This window comes from Eublepharis macularius, chromosome 2 (genome assembly GCF_028583425.1).
Source record: "Eublepharis macularius isolate TG4126 chromosome 2, MPM_Emac_v1.0, whole genome shotgun sequence".
Classification (NCBI taxonomy): Eukaryota; Metazoa; Chordata; class Lepidosauria; order Squamata; family Eublepharidae; genus Eublepharis; species Eublepharis macularius.
Window position 1 is genome coordinate 73,452,875 of NC_072791.1, and position 16,172 is coordinate 73,469,046.

The following is a 16,172-nucleotide window of genomic DNA, read 5'->3' on the forward strand; positions in this document are numbered from 1 at the left end:
ACTTAGACATACATTAAAACTAGAAGAAACAGTTTTGTGGATGAATAATCTATTACAGGCTATTGAAAAGGAACAGTCTCAACTGCAGATGTTGTATTAACTAAGTGAACATTTCAGGGATGGGGTGCTTCAGTCATTTATCAGCAAGGATCTTGGCTTGTGGCCAAGAAAGAAGTGCTGCACTGGAATGCAAGGCTGTGAAACAAGGCTGGTCTAGCATTCAAAGTAATTTTCTTCGCCACTCTTCAACTATTATAGTATTTTTATTGGATAAAGGAATTCATTCATCTGACCGATCCCACAGAAGGAATGCAATAAAAAATACAGCACCCAGATTGCTACACCTCCCCGCTCCGCCCCCGCTGATGCCTGAGCCTGAAATCTTTGGTGATCCACTACAAGTAACTAGAGATGGGAAAGCCAGAATGCTGCAGAGAACACTGTGACTTGCCATAGACCTAATAAAGTAATGCCACTATAAACAGTGTTTTATACTGCCCCGAAATAAATGGCAGCACATGGAAGAAACGTTGTGTGTAGGGAGAATGAGGAATATTAAGAGGGGCTAAATTCACCCCCTGCTCTCAGAATACTTACCCGTTTACTTTGCCACAAAGAGCTTATTTGGAGACACCAAGAATTAATACAGATGTATTCTGGGTTCTGTTTCTTGGTTACGCCAGCAAGTATCTCCAAAAGGAGGTAAACAGGAGCCACAGCCAACAATGAACACAGCTCTATTTTCTACATGAGCATTTGCATATATCTAACCAAAACACAGTATTATCCCTGCCCAGGAGAACTCAGACTCATCACTTCATTCACAAATGTGAATAAAAAAAATGGAAATCTTACATTCGTTTGCTGATGACAACCGCAAGAGCCTTCAAACCTCTCTGAAGTGATTTTTTATGTATAATCTTTGGTCACAAAGAGCCTTTCTTTGCATACAATTATTCTCACTTGTCCCTAAATTAACTAGGTAAAAAGAGCTTTACTTACATGAGACGAGACCTTCGACCCTAGGAGTACTGAAGATGACCAATGGAAAAAATAGTCCATGACTGAACAAGGCAAGCAGTGATATCGTGGTGCTCTTTGTCGCTACCATTCCATGGCACATCTTTTAGTCAGCAAAAGTCTAATTTCTTCTACCCTCTAATGTTTTGGTTTGTCGGAATTTGTTACCTACAACAAAAGGGAAAAAGTGTTAGATACTGTCCAAAGCTGGGAGGGAGAAGGGAATTGGGATATTTGGAAGATTCTCATATGAAAAAAGCTTTTGCCTCCAGTGGGTACCTGAGGAGGAGGTTTAACAAGATGGGAGGAATTTTGTGAAAGAGGTAGGAAGCTCATTAGAGAGGACAGAAGGATTCTTGCTTGAACTAACTGATTTTTAGGCATATTGTATATAAAGCATAACATCCATTTGTGTATCTTTGTTTTTACGGAACAAGTCTGGCAGACTGCCCCGTCTGGAGGTTTCATTCAAGAGACTTCAGGTAACCCAGTTTTGCTAGGCAGACGCTTCTGGTTTTGGCGTTTTTAAAACTTGCATGGAAGTGACAGTCAGACTAGACTAGACAGCTAAGATAAATAAATCAAAATCCTTCATAATCCACAGGGAAAAAGAGATCACAAACCCACTAAAGAAGACTATAGACATACCCTGCCTAAAAGGAACTGCTTACTATGAGAGGAAACAAGACAGAAAAAACAAGCTGCGGCATTAAAATATCATACTTGTGAATTACAAAAGAGTATAGCTAATTACATTCCAGGATGTAACCTCGCTGCTTCCTGTGGACTACTGGTTGCAATCAACAGTGTGTCATGGACAGAATTTAAGCTAAAAGCAAACACTGCCCTATGGCAAAGGGTTTCAAGGAGGTAACAATTCATCAGATCCCACCACACACAAATCAATACATCCCAGAGTTAAGGGCCTCTTAATATTTCACAAACATTCGCTTCTAATCAGTAGACAGATTTCCAGGCATCAGCTACTTGGACCTGGATTCCAAAAAATTTAAATGGAAAAAGTGTCTTTGTCAACCATTAGAGGATACTTTAATATTGTTGTACTGTTATTGTTGAAATGAATAATAATTTTAAAAAAAAAACCATTAGAGGATACTTAATGAACTCTTGAGGTTCGTCTTAATGAGAAATCATCATAGATAATTTCACAGATTTACACTAACGTAATGCTTCAAAGGAAACTAACTTGGACGTGGAATAATGTGACTATTCTGTGCAGCTATTAGTTTTTAAAGAACTTCTTAAATTTCAGTATCAGTGATATCTCATGTTCTACAAATGAACCCATGATCATTCATATCAAAGTATCCACCAGAGATGTAGAACTGAAAATGGAGATCGACCCCTTACCTCTGCCTGTCCTACTATGCAGTACAGAATAGTTGGGGAGTAATTGCATTATAAATGAGTGCCTCATAGCATCCCTCAACCCTTTCACATTCTGTTCCAACATACTAAAAAAGCTACTAGGGGTTTACATCTTATAGCCTTAATTGGTATTGACCTATATGGTTTGGGACCTACATACCTGAAGGCCCACCTATTCACTTAGGAACTTATCTGACCATTGCGGTCATCTTCAGACAGCCTGTTTCAGGTGTCTCTGTTTTCTGAGATTACGCAGGTTGCAACCCTGGAACTCTTTACCCAGGGAGACTCATTTGTTTCCCCTTCATCATCTTCTGCCAGCAGGTGAAATCTTGTTTCATTTGGAATTCCCTCAGTGATCCCTCCCTCCTGCCCTATGTTTTATTTGTTTTTATATGTATTTTAGCCCTGTTTTTAATTACGTGCTTTTACTACGTGATTTTATTATGTTTTATTATTATTAATTATTATTTCTGCCTTATAAGGGCAGAAAGGCAGGGTAAAAAATTTAAATAAATCAATAAACATTATCTGCAGTAGGGGTGAAAGCCCACTGCGTTTGTCAGTCATCGGGAAGCTGCCGCTTCTCCCCACCCCCACCCCCCGCGCTAATTGCATTGGGCTCTCCTGAAGCAAAGAACAAGCATGCATGCTAGGGGCCTGGAAAATTCCAACAACTGCTGGGTGCTTCTGTATGTGAATAGGGAAGCATCCCCTCCTGTGGAAGGGTGCACTCAGAAGGCAATCTATTAGCCAATTCTGCAGTCAGAACCCCAGAGGCATCTCCAAGACTGGCAACAATAATAGCCCTACTGCACAAAAAGATATACAAGGCATACACCCAGAATGAAATCTCAACCACTATCCCAGACCAAGTCATCATACCTGTTCTTTTGTTCCCTGAACATAGCCTCTCCCAGTGAAGCAAAGCAAACTGAACTCCCATAATATTCCTCAAATTTTCCTGCCTGAATTTGACAGAAATTAATTTTAAACCATCCGGTAAAATTCAAACTTTCCCAGACTCTGGGAAATCCTGACCTTGAGGGACCAACCCCCCAGATAATGGGATTACCTACCCATAAAAGTAGTCTCAATTCCCATAGTATCTTATAGTGGGATCACCCCACTACTGCCCTGTGCTGTTGTACAGGACTTTCTATGGAGACTGAGCAGACATCGGTCTCTGCAGTATATTTTTTCCTTCTACCTCTGAAGCCCCAATCACTGCCAGAGATTACTCGCACAGAGTGTTGTTGCGCATTTTTCTCCCTTGGACTACTCCTCCTACCAGAAGGGGATAGGCACTTGACCATGAATTTCAGTATTAGAATGAAGATTCAATGTGACTCTGTAATTCCATACAATCCAAATTCAAAGTAGGCTATTTGCTAGAATTTTTTTAAAAATGATATTGGATTTAGGCCATTGCCATCTTAGCAATGATAATTAATAGAAAACAGGATTTTTATTTATTTATTTATTTATTTATTATTTCATATCGCTTCCCCTACAAAAACAATCAGATGCTAGAACAGTACCATGCAGATCACAAGTTGCCAACTTGGAGTTTTCAACCTTTACAAAATGACAAGCTTGTGAAAAGTAACCTTTATTCATAATTTATGAATGAGAATGGCAAAGAGATTCACTAGCATCTCTCAATGATCTAACTGTGTAATCTTACATTCTAACTAATGTACTGTATTTCATTCTCTTAATAGAGGAAATAAAGAGTCAAATCAACTAGGAATACTTGCATTAGCACTGATTTATTGTACTCAGGGCATATATTTGAAATGAAAATATTAAGCTAAAATTATCCAACCTTTAATAGATTACAGGAGGCATTTTCCATTTATTCTTTTCCATATGCTGCAATTCCTCAATTCCTTTCTATTCTCAGCTCTTCTCAAAGCACACCAGGCAACTTCCTTTATAACTGTATTGCAAAGGAAGCTTCTTCTGGGACATCTCCTTTGTATTCTCAGTTCACAGCAATCTAACTTGCAACTGTGTTCCAAGCACAACTTCGACTGTTCAAAAGAGAGACACTTTCAAAATTCAACGTACATTTGACTGAACAATAGTGATGGCTGTTGCATTGACCAGCACATGGCACAACATTCTGCCCTAAACATACCTTATTAAAAGTTAAGTGGAACCAAGTGACTTGTTACATCCACTGGCGGAACTTTCCCAAGTAACTTCCCAGAAAGTATTGTCCTCATCAATTCCTGCTTTGAAATGGAAACTCAACTGTTTTCATTGGTATTTCATCCACTCGTGCCAGAAGCTTCTCTATATGAGCCTGGCTGAGAAATGTTACCCCACACTATAAACATCTTTCACAGGCCAAAGGAAAAGAAAAAGGTTCCTTTTCACACTGACTAATCATTTGCTGATCTCTGCAATTCACATGGGCAGAACTCCCAGATTCCAAGACAAAGAGCACCTCCCCAAGCAATCCAAGGACATGAGAAAGACACAGCATGAAGTAGACATGTTCCGGTGGTTTGAGGACACAGGGCAAGGCAGTCAATTCAGTCAAGTAGGTTTGTGATCTCTCATTTGTTGCCAGATTAAAAAAAAAAATGTCTGCAAAGGCCTTTTTATCTACTTTTCAATATCACATGGACTTCATTTTAACTCATCAGAATGCTTTAGATGAGTATTTATAACTTAGTGTGCCATGTACAGTCTCATGTAGCAGAAACTATTTAGAAGAGCAAAGCATCCTGAATAAAAATAGAACTACCATCACTCAAGACGGACAGGCTAAGGTCCTACTGTTGCAGTGTTTACTTTAAAGCATATAAAGCATATCTGTGGGTTACTCATGTGTGCAAAAAAATTCCTTACCATAGCCAACAAAATCTAGGAAGTCTGAGCAAGCAAAAGCCATGCAGTATAGATTTTAACCAATAACTTTCAGCGCACATAGAAATGACACATACAGAGCTCTGTAAGACCACGGCTACAGTATGCAAATTGTGTGAGAGAATCCAAGTATTTCCCGGTAGCTTGACAGTTTCTCAAGAACTTCAGTGAAAGTGGTCAACTCTGTGAAAGTCAGTTTGCCCAACACTTGCTCATCTTTGCCTGCTGTACACAGCCAAAAGAAGGTTTTACATATGTTCTAGGGTATCTTCTCTATTCATGCAGGATAAGTATACAGTTCAACAGGCCTGGTCAGTACACCTAACAAAATACATGCCAAGAGACTTCACTATAAGACTTTTATAGGAAATAATTGGCTATCAAGAGTGTTTCCTGAAGGCAAATTTCTGAGCTCTAGCACATTTGCTGCTTAGAGAAAGCTTCAAGCACTCAAAACCTTTCAAGATTACTGAAATGACAAGAACAGTTCCTCCTCATGCAGAGGTCCATGAACACAAAACTCCTATTAAACTTCAGGCTTGAGCCAACTAGGTCAAAATACTTAAATTAAAAAATGAGTTATGCTTAACAACCACCACAAATCATCCCAGTTAAAAAAATGAAATGATCGTTTTTGTATTCTCTAAAAGGATGAAGCCTTTAAAAATTCCTTTGTAACCCCACAGCAAAGTATATTTTTTGTGGTTTATTCTGCAGTTCTGATCAACTCAATTTATTTCAGAGCTTTTTGAAGACAGTTTTAGAATGTTTGAAAAATCAAAGCAGCTACATTTCACAAAGCTTCAAGGACAAATAAAATCCCGCAGTTTTAAGATTCTTTGGTATCAGCCCAGGTATTAGTTCTGACAGGAATTTCCAATAAGAGGACTACCTCCAAAATAACAGAGAGATTTCATGGAGATATCTCCACCTATCATGAACTATGTACACAATTTACATTTTAGGGCATCACTGACAGATACTACAGGCCACAATCTGCTCTGACAGTCTTCTGAACTAGAAATTTCCAGCCTCAGCATTTCTGATCTTAAAATGGATTTCTAGAATGTGTTCTTAATGCTAAAAACTTAATAACCCAATAACATGTTTCTTACATGTGTTACATATAAGTAAGCATGTAAATTAAGAGTGCTCTCATGTGTGCTTTAAGTTCTCGTTTTTTGTTCATGGCAGAATAGGAATTTTTATTGCAGTTGAAGAGCAAGATTCTGGTCCAGTAACACCTTAAAGACTATGCGGTAGGTTTATCTGTGCTGGCCTTTTATCATATATGGGTGTACTGCTTGGTGTGATTTATAATTTAATTTAATTTATTATATTTATATTCTGCCCTCCCCACTTTTGCAGGCTCAGGGCGGATAACAAATACAAACATCATTAAAAACATTTAAAAACATTAAATAATACATTTAAAAACATTTAAAAACATTAAATATTACAATTCATGCTGCATAGTGGTCCATACATGCCTCTGTGTTCGCATAGGGGCAATGGTTTAACCCCCCCTTCATGGGGGGGGCGGGCACTGCCCGGCGTCAGCCATATGCCTGGCGGAATAGCTCTGTCTTACAGGCCCGGCGAAATGCAAGCAAATCTTGCCGGGCCCTTGTCTCGCAAGACAGAGCATTCCACCAGGTCGGGGCCAGGACCGAAAAGGCCCTGGCCCTGGTCGACGCCAGGCGGGCCTCCCTAGGGCTAGGAACACTTAAAAGATGTTTTCCACCAGAGCGGAGAGTCCTCCGGGGCTCATATGGTGAGAGACGGTCCCTCAGATACGTCGGTCACAGTCCGCGTAGGGCTTTGTAGGTTAACACCAAAACCTTGAACCTGATTCGGTACTCCACTGGCAGCCAATGCAGCTGGCGTAGCACCGGTGTAATATGCTGCCACACTGGTGCTCCAGCAATGACCCGCGCTGCTGCATTCTGTACCAGCTGTAACCGCCGGATCAGGCCCATGGGAAGCCCAGCGTAGAGCACGTTACAGTAATCCAACCTAGAGGTGACCATTGCTTGGACCACTGTAGTCAAGTCACGGGGAGACAAATAAGGGGCAAGCTGCCTGGCCTGCCGAAGATAATAACAGGAAGACCTGGCAACTGCAGTGATCTGGTCCTCCATCTTCAGGGAGGAATCCAGAATCACCCCCAGGCTCCTAACTCTCGGGGCCAGTGTAAGTGTTGCCCCATCAAGTGTAGGAAGCCGGAGTCCCAAAGCCATCTCCCCACGACCCACATACAGGACCTCCGTCTTCATGGGATTCAATTTCAGCCAACTTTGTCTCAACCAACCAGCCACAGCCTCAAAAGCACGCTCCAGGGCATCAGGGGCCGATCCAGGCCGCCTGTCCAACAACAGATAAAGCTGGGTGTCATCTGCATATTGGTGACACCCAAGCCCGAAACTCCGCACCAGCCGGGCGAGGGGGCGCATATAGATATTAAATAATAATGGAGAGAGTATCGCTCCCTGTGGCACACCACATACCAGTGGCCTAGGAGATGACACTCTCTCCCCAAGCGCCACCCTCTGTCCCCGATCATAGAGAAAGGAGACCAGCCACTGCAGTGCTGTCCCCTGAATCCCCACATCGGCAAGGTGGTGGGTCAAAAGCTCATGATCGACCGTATCAAATGCTGCTGACAGATCCAGCAAAATCAGCAGTGCTGATCCGCCCTGATCCAGATATCTGCACAGATCGTCTGTGAGGGCGACCAGCAATGTCTCGACCCCATGTCCCGGGCAGAAACCAGACTGGAAGGGGTCTAGGGCCGAGGTCTCCTTCAGGAAATTCTGCAGTTGCTTCTCTGCCGCCCGCTCAATCACCTTCCCCAAAAACGGAAGGTTTTTGTCTGTTAGTTCTGACATCTTACCCCGTATCTCTCTGGAATACAGGGTCTCTGACATCTTACCCCGTATGCCTCTGGAATACAGGGTCTGATCCAGCCAGCTTTTTCATGGGTGAAAAAGGGAGGGGGGACCTCTTTCAGCACTCAAAAGCCTATTCTGGGGATCATGGGATTGGCATTTAAAAAGCCACATGGGACTGAGAGTGTCTCTACATGAGGCAGCTTATACGAGAACGCTCAAGCATAGAGAGATGCAATACTAGCAGGGAAACGTAGTTTAAAAAGACAGAGCCGAAGCCTCTATCAATTTCATCTCTCTACACAGAGCTGGCGGAGATTGCTCCTCAAGAGGGTTTAATTTCCTCTTTGCCTCCCCCAATGTTCTGTTAATTTTACCTCCCCTTTCCAGAGGCAAAGAGGAAATTAACAAATCCTCTGAGGAGCTATCTTTGAAGGCTAACACAGCTAACACTGTCTCTCTACACTTGAGTGTTTTTTTAGAAGATATTTCATGCAGAGAGACTCTGAGACTGTAGTAAGAAAGGAAAAGACTGAAAAGACTGAATGAAAATGTTGTCTGGCTCCAACTGATAATATCTACCCCTTGACGCCACTGACCATGTCCTTGGGTGAGGGGCCTCCCCTTGCAGATTCATCTTCCAAGAGTTTGCAATCCTAACAGCAATACAACGCAAGTTATATTGTATACTGGAATGGGGAGAACTAGGCTCGATGTTGTCATTTAGTGCAATATCTGGTTTGGCTCTCAGCCATCTGAACAGTTTGCCTCTCAGGCTCTCACAGCTACAGCCACTGATTACTAATAAAGTACTTGAACTGTAAGAAGCAGCAACAGCTTGCCCTATCACCAAACCTCCTGCCCACCCCACCAATGGGGCACGGGGGGGGGGGGGAGGGATGCCTTCAGAATATTTAGGCAATCTGCACCATGTTTATAAGTGCTTACAGTAAGTTGCCTGGGCACATGGACTTTTTCCAGTAGATCCCAGAAGTCCTAAACATCTTGCTGCTCAACTGGTTCATCATTCACTTGGGCAACACTTTGCAGTAAATTAATCCACAGATTACTCTACTTCTGTTTAAAGTAGTGGGGGATCAACTTTTTCTTACAGAACTGCTATAGCCTTCCTTTTTAATTTGGGAATATTGATTACATTAGAGAGAAGACATTATCCACATTTATAGAAAACTGGAAACACCTTATTGACTTTTTGCATGAAACTGAAAAAAATGAACTGTTGAGTTGCAGTTTTGAAGAGTAAGAGGGAAAAAGGAATGATAGAAAAATTAGTTTTATTCTGATAACAACAGAACAAGTGTGAATTTTGAAATCATGCCAATATTTGTTGTAGAGAAAATCGAAAGCTTTTCCTATATATTTCCCCCTCTTTATTCTTTTTGTTTGTTTGTTTTCTCTTTGTCCTTTTAAAATTTTTGTTTTAAAAAATCTTTCAATAAAATTCATTAAAAAAGGAAATATTGATTGCTATTCTCAAATATTCTAGATACATGAGGCTGACTGTGCGTCTGGTAGCAGTAGTTGCTTAATCAGAGTCTTCTCCCTTACTCAGTGCACCTTAGTATCTTGGCAAGGGCCATATACAGCCCTAGTAGATGCATAACTGTAAAATGAACACACTGCAGCAATAACCTGCACTTCCTGGAGGGAGGGACTAGCAGATGCTCATCTATTTAATTTTTAATTGCATGAACTTGCTTTTCTTAGCAAACTACAGTAGTGTTCGTAGCTATTGCACGGTCCTGCAAGAAGAGACTCTGATTACATTTTGCATGCTGATATGAAGACTTCATTATGAAGAGGAAGCCAAACCGTGAATATGAGAGAATTTCTACTAGGGGCACAATAGAACCAAAGAAAGGTAAAGATTTCAGAACCGCTTATTTCTATTAGAAAAAGGGTAAAAAAAAATCCTTAGCTAGTCCATTTAAAGCAATGGCATCTAGGAGAGTTAGCCACAAGCCTAATTCTGTTTCCAACAGAAATCACGGTGGTGGAAAGTCCTATCAAGCCACAGCCAGCTTATGGTGAGCCTGTAGATTTTTTCAAGACAATTGATGCTCAGAGGTGGTTTGCTATTGCCTGTCTCTCTCTGTAGTGACCCTGGACTTCCTGGGTGGTCTCCCAAGCCAACCCTGCTTAGATTCCAAGATGCAACAAAATTGAGCTTGCCTGGGCCATCCAAGTCAGGACAACATAAATTATACAGGATATTAAGTCTGCTTTGTCTCTTTAGGAAATGAGAATCTATATCAAACTGCCAATACAGTTAAGGGACATTCACAAGCTACACGTTTTAAAGGTCTTGCAGATCATCTCTAATGAAACTGTAAAATGATGCACACGTGGAGCCAGTGTGGTCTAGTATCTGACTAAGACTGCAGAGACCTGGGTTCAGATCACTCCCTACCTCCCTCACGAAATTCACTGAGACACTTTGGACCAGCTGCTCAGTTACAGTCTAAGTTTCCTCACAGTCTATGAGGATAAGAATAGCTCATGAGAATAAAAGGGATAGATAAGCTACCATAAGCCCCTGCACAACAGGTAGCTAATCCATTTGTCCTCCATGTTAGCAGCAGTTTCATCATTAATGTACTAGCCAGTAAGGCTGATTTTATGGCTCCGCTAACTTAATTTAAGAACAGTATCAACAGTTCATTTTTAATATAAAAATTTCAGGATAAACTAAATTTATATTTAATTTTTAAAATTTATATTTATAATGTATACCGATGACCAGTTTTCCTCTTAAGGCCAATCCACACATTACATAGTCAACATGTTCTCCACATGGCCTTTGTATAGACACGTTCTGGAAGTTCCCAACTGAAAACAATTTCTGGGTACAAATCCACTTTGAAGTGGGACAACAACATGTCAAGGGAAGGGATTTCAGCCTCCATGCTTTTTCCCAGCCTGTAATAGCCCCAAAGAGCTGCCACATGTCCCGTTGAGGAAACTTACATATCACCATCAGCACATGTAACTTTCCCCAGTGCGCAAAGTGAGGCTCCCTGGGACCCTTTCTGGTTGGGAAAGCAGTGGATGAGGGGAGGCTTAAGCCCCTTCTACTTGTGCTCCATGGTTCAAATCTGAATTGAGCCCATGTGCACCTGGAAGCGGTGTGCCCAGAATGGAATTTCAGGTGCACATAATATGCAGTTAGGCTCTCAGATATTAGCATTCCTTGCTGACAGACAGAGAGGAGTTATCACTCGTTGCAAGTGAGAGTGGGTGTGCAATCCCTCTCATTCACAGCCTAACTCATTTCCTTTTTGTTTCAAGCTTGTTTGCTGCTGCTTGGTCCATAGTATCACTGTATTCATTCTTCCACCTGCCTGTATATAGCGGGACTTTTCCTTTACAAAATCTGCATAATATGATCATTTTAAGCAGCTGAGGGGTGGGGAACCCAGCATAAAATTGCAGAGTGTTCCATTCAGATGCAGATTGAAGGCCTCATTAGAGATGGGTTTTTACCTTTTGAACTTGGTGTCCTGCTGCTCTCTTCTTCCCCTTTATTGCTTATGTCCCTTTTTGCTAAAAAAAAATATGACCCCCCCCCCGCACACATATACTTGGCCATGTCACGTGAAACTGATTTGGACACTTAACTAAAAGAAGAGTGTTTGGGGTAAGCTCTTAGAATTTTATTTTTTTTTGCTATTGTTTCTTACATGTTTGGAATCTTTTGTACAAGTTGATTTTACTGTCCAATTCAGAATGTATTCTATCAAGGGAACTAATACAAAGAATTGCAGGAGTGGAAAAGCAAGATCTGGGGTCAATAGCACCTTAAAGACCAGCTAGATTTCCAAGGTAAGAGCATTGGAGAAACAAAGCTCCCTTCATCAGATAGTGAGTGGAAAAAGGGGGGAAAGGAGTATAATTATGAAGCATGCAGTTGCAACTCAATACCTTACAAAGAATTACTGAAAGCTTAAAGATTCCAGGATGAGACAGGAATGGACAAGGAAATACAGGAGTGCCAGCCCTGTAGGTCTACGGCAATTAAATATAACCCACCTTGTGACTTAAGATGAAAGAGTTCCACCCTAGTCTTTGAAATCAGCCCTGGTAGAATTTGCCTTTAAGCTTCTGATGACTAAACATTTGACACCTGATTGCTCCCTGCAAGTCTTTCAGACCTGGACCTGCTTTGGCTCTATTCAGCAAAACTGTATTGCCTGGAGATAGGAAGCCAGTATGTCTTGTATTAATTTGAACAGTTTCTTTTCTTGCTCACTTTCCCTTCAATATGCAGTGTTTGCCAACCAATCATGCTAAAGGTGCTTTTGTAAGCAATTCCTATTAAAGCATACTAGCAACCCCACCTTCAAATCTCTTTTCAAAAACCTCCTTTCTTTGGAAGGTTATTGCTGAGGTTCTTCAAAGTACCCTGTTGCTGTTTTGTTGTCCCATTCTGTTAATCAATACAGAATTTTGCTGTGTATATATAGACCTTATGTCAAGACCAAATTCATTATTACTGTGCACAATTTTGGTTCACAGAAACTCTGTGTGTGTGTGTGCGTGCGTGCACGCGCATAGGGTAATGGTCAATACTTGGGCAAATACACCTTCATGATCACCCACCCACCAGTAAATCATTATTAATTCCAAGAAATGCTTTTGCAGCTACATTCTGATTCATAAACTTCCAAACAAAAATTTCCAGCCTTCCCATTCTGAACTGAAACAGGCCTGCTAAATGAAGTAGCTAGTGAGCTCTTGCGTCTGAATGGATAATTCCTGCTTGCTGTGAAGCTACTGTAGCATAGTGATTGTGGTTGGGCTGCAACTCAGCACTCTGTTAGTTCAAATCCCACCACTGCCATGAGCTCAGCAGATGGCCTAGAGTAAGCTATTCTTCTCTGCTCCAGCTCCCTGGCTGTATTGTGTGGATAATAACACTGACTTTGTTCACCACTTCAAGTGGGACATCAATCTGTCTAGAAGAATGGGATATAAGCACAGTTATTATATTGTCATTGCATCTTGTACTGAGGAAATCAATCTAATTTCTAGACAAAGTACACTAGTGTTAGAGAAACAAATGAGTTAAATAAGCATACCTCAAATCAGAATTATGCATTTATGAAATACCATGTACTTTGTGTGTATAAATGATCAACTGTATGGCTCTTTTGCCAAGAATTTCTTCCAGGTGATTAGACTGGAAAGTTTCTATAAACTCAGGACAATGCTGACTCTTCCTCTTTTTAGGTTCTCAAGGACAGAGACAGGTAGAGTAATAACTTCTCCTGTCTTACCTGCAGGGCTCGTAGTTTAATTTAAAAGAGCAATTTTTAAAGTTAAGGTTGAAAACACCTGTAACTACATGAACTATACAAACAGAACTGCCCCCACTTTAGCTTCCTCTCAGCATTAAAAACTGATTACCCATGACAAACAGGAGTTACGTCTTTTAAACTGAATACGTTACTAAGTTGGTTCCTGAAACAGAACTTCATTCTTCTCCCAACAGCATTTCACAATATGTTCTCTTTTCCTGAACTCCAATGTTTTTCCTTTGAAGATAAAGTTGCACACACTTCCACACCCTGCCCACTCTTGAGCTCCTATCAACGTAAGAGCAATGCTGATAAGCCAGGCAGCAGTCTATCAGCCCAGTATACTGCTTCCAATAGTAGACAGCCAAATGGCTATAGAAAAGCAACCCTAGGATTCCAGGGTTTTTTCAAGTTCAGAGGATTACTCCCCTATGTGACATTTAATAATGGTTAAGAACTGTGGGAAACTGGGGTCCTTAAAAAGCAAGATTCTTCTCACACTCTGCAGCAAGTCACTTGGCTTTGTGAATACTGGCAGGATTTTATGAGAGGAACTACAGAATATGAAGTTATATCTTGAGGGAAATAAGAAAAGTCAGTGACTTAAATGTAAAAAATAAAACAAATGGGGAGAGATGCATGGCAGACCCCTCATCTACCCAACAAAGGTAGACCAAACAGAAGCTGAGCTCAATTCATTTGCAACTGAGGGCTAAAATAGACATTCAGGGAAAACCTAGATCTCTACTGAGCTTCTCAGACAAGCTCTCCATTTCCTTCATTTTTTGTCTCACTTTTTCATCACTAAGCCCTTTAAAAAAAAAAAGATGAACAAGGTCTTCATTGCTTTCTGTCCCAAGCAATTGTGTTATTGATCATATTACCAGCTGGTTTTGAAGGCTTTCATGAAAGTAGAACTGCGAAATTTTATAAAATATAATTATGTACATCATAATTATGTAACAGCATGCAATAGGAAAATCGTTCCAGAAGTTTTTAAAAAAAAATATATTAACAGGGCTGTTTAATTTGACTTCACCTCTCATTTTAAGGCCACAGTACTAGTAAGAACTAAAAACCACTATATGGGGGCCTTCATTCTCCATGATGTGAAATTTTAAATCAAGGTTACAGAGGCTTTCCAAAATAACTACATACAATGCCACAAAGAAAGTCTATGCTTTGCTAGAAGGCAGCCGCTGCAAACAGCTATTAAAACACAGCCAAACCATGTGGGAGGCCCTTTCTAATGCCTTCAGCACTCATCTCTCCAATGCATAGTTTTCAGAATCTACTCAATAGCAAGCATGAGGGCAGGATCTAAGGTTGCGCCGAAAACCCACTGCATGGAGCTTCAACATTCCCAATGCTTTGATTTGCATAGGAAAATTCTCAAGTCTGCAATTAACTCCTCCGATCAACTGGGGAGGAGGAGGTGGTGGCACACAGTTAGCATGCACAGGCATTTAGTTCAGTCACTATTTGCATACTTCCTGGAGGCAGGGTTAGAGAGACTTCTGCCTCATACTCTAGAGAGTCAGTGCAAGTCACAATTTACTGTTCTGGGTTTGGGGGATCAATGGGGTCATGACTCAAGAGGTCACTATTCAAGTAAAAGAAAACAAAAGGATGTTGTATCCCTGTTTACCAAGGTTCCAGTAAAAGACACTATTGCACTTATTAATCAGATTTTCCCAGAGGATGTAACAGCCTTATTCCACCATTGTCTGACAACCAGTTACTTCCAATGGGACAACGAATTCTATGAACAGATGGATGGGGTGGCCATGGGGAGCCCACTCAGCCCAGTTATAGCAAACTTCTACATGGAACATTTTGAAAAAAACAGCTCTAGAATCAGCACCCCACAAACCTAGTGTATGGTTCCGGTTTGTGGATGATACATTTATCATTTGGAGCCATGGGGAGGAAGAATTGATGGGGTTTTTGAATCATCTCAACAACATCCACCTGAACATACAATTCACAATGGAGAAAAAAATCGAGGGAAAACTCCCATTCCTGGATACCTTGGTCATCCGCAAAGCAAACTTTCAGTTAGGTCACAAGGTCTACAGGAAACCAACTCACACTGATCGGTACTTACACAAAAACTCCAATCACCACCCCCGACAGAAAAGAGGCATAATGAAAACATTAGTGGATCGTGCAAGACGGATATGTGAGCCGCACTTTCTCAATGAGGAAATTAATCATCTAAACCACGCACTTCAGGCAAATGGCTACTCCAGAAATGAAATCCGAAGAGCAATCAAACCCAGGATGAATCAAACAACCAAGGAAAAACAGTCTCCTACAGGAAAAGTGTTTTTGCCATATATCAAAGGAATTACTGATCAGATGGGAAAGCTTATGAAAAAGCATAACCTTCAAGCAGTATTCAGACCCACCCGAAAAATACAACAGATGCTACGATCAGCAAAAGACAGTAGAGACCCCCTCACCTCTGCAGGAGTATACCGTATACCCTGCAGCTGTGGACAAGTTTACATCGGGACCACAAAGCGTAGCATCCAGACAAGAGTAAAAGAACATGAAAGACACTGCAGACTTGGACAACCTGAAAAATCAGCAGTGGCTGAACATAGCCTAACTCAAACAGGGCACAGTATCTTATTCCAGGACACCAAAATACTGGACAACACTTCCAACTACT

At 41.1% G+C, this 16,172-nt stretch overlaps 1 protein-coding gene across 1 annotated transcript in view; it reads right to left on the reverse strand.

The window, feature by feature from the left end:
* Nucleotides 1–16,172, reverse strand: part of SUSD6 (sushi domain containing 6) — a 100,479-nt gene that overhangs the window by 50,480 nt on the left and 33,827 nt on the right. The window contains exon 2 of the mRNA XM_054971133.1: nucleotides 1,003–1,188. Coding sequence (XP_054827108.1) covers nucleotides 1,003–1,123 — 121 coding nt within the window. The 5' untranslated portion in view covers nucleotides 1,124–1,188. The remainder of the gene's footprint in view (nucleotides 1–1,002; nucleotides 1,189–16,172) is intronic.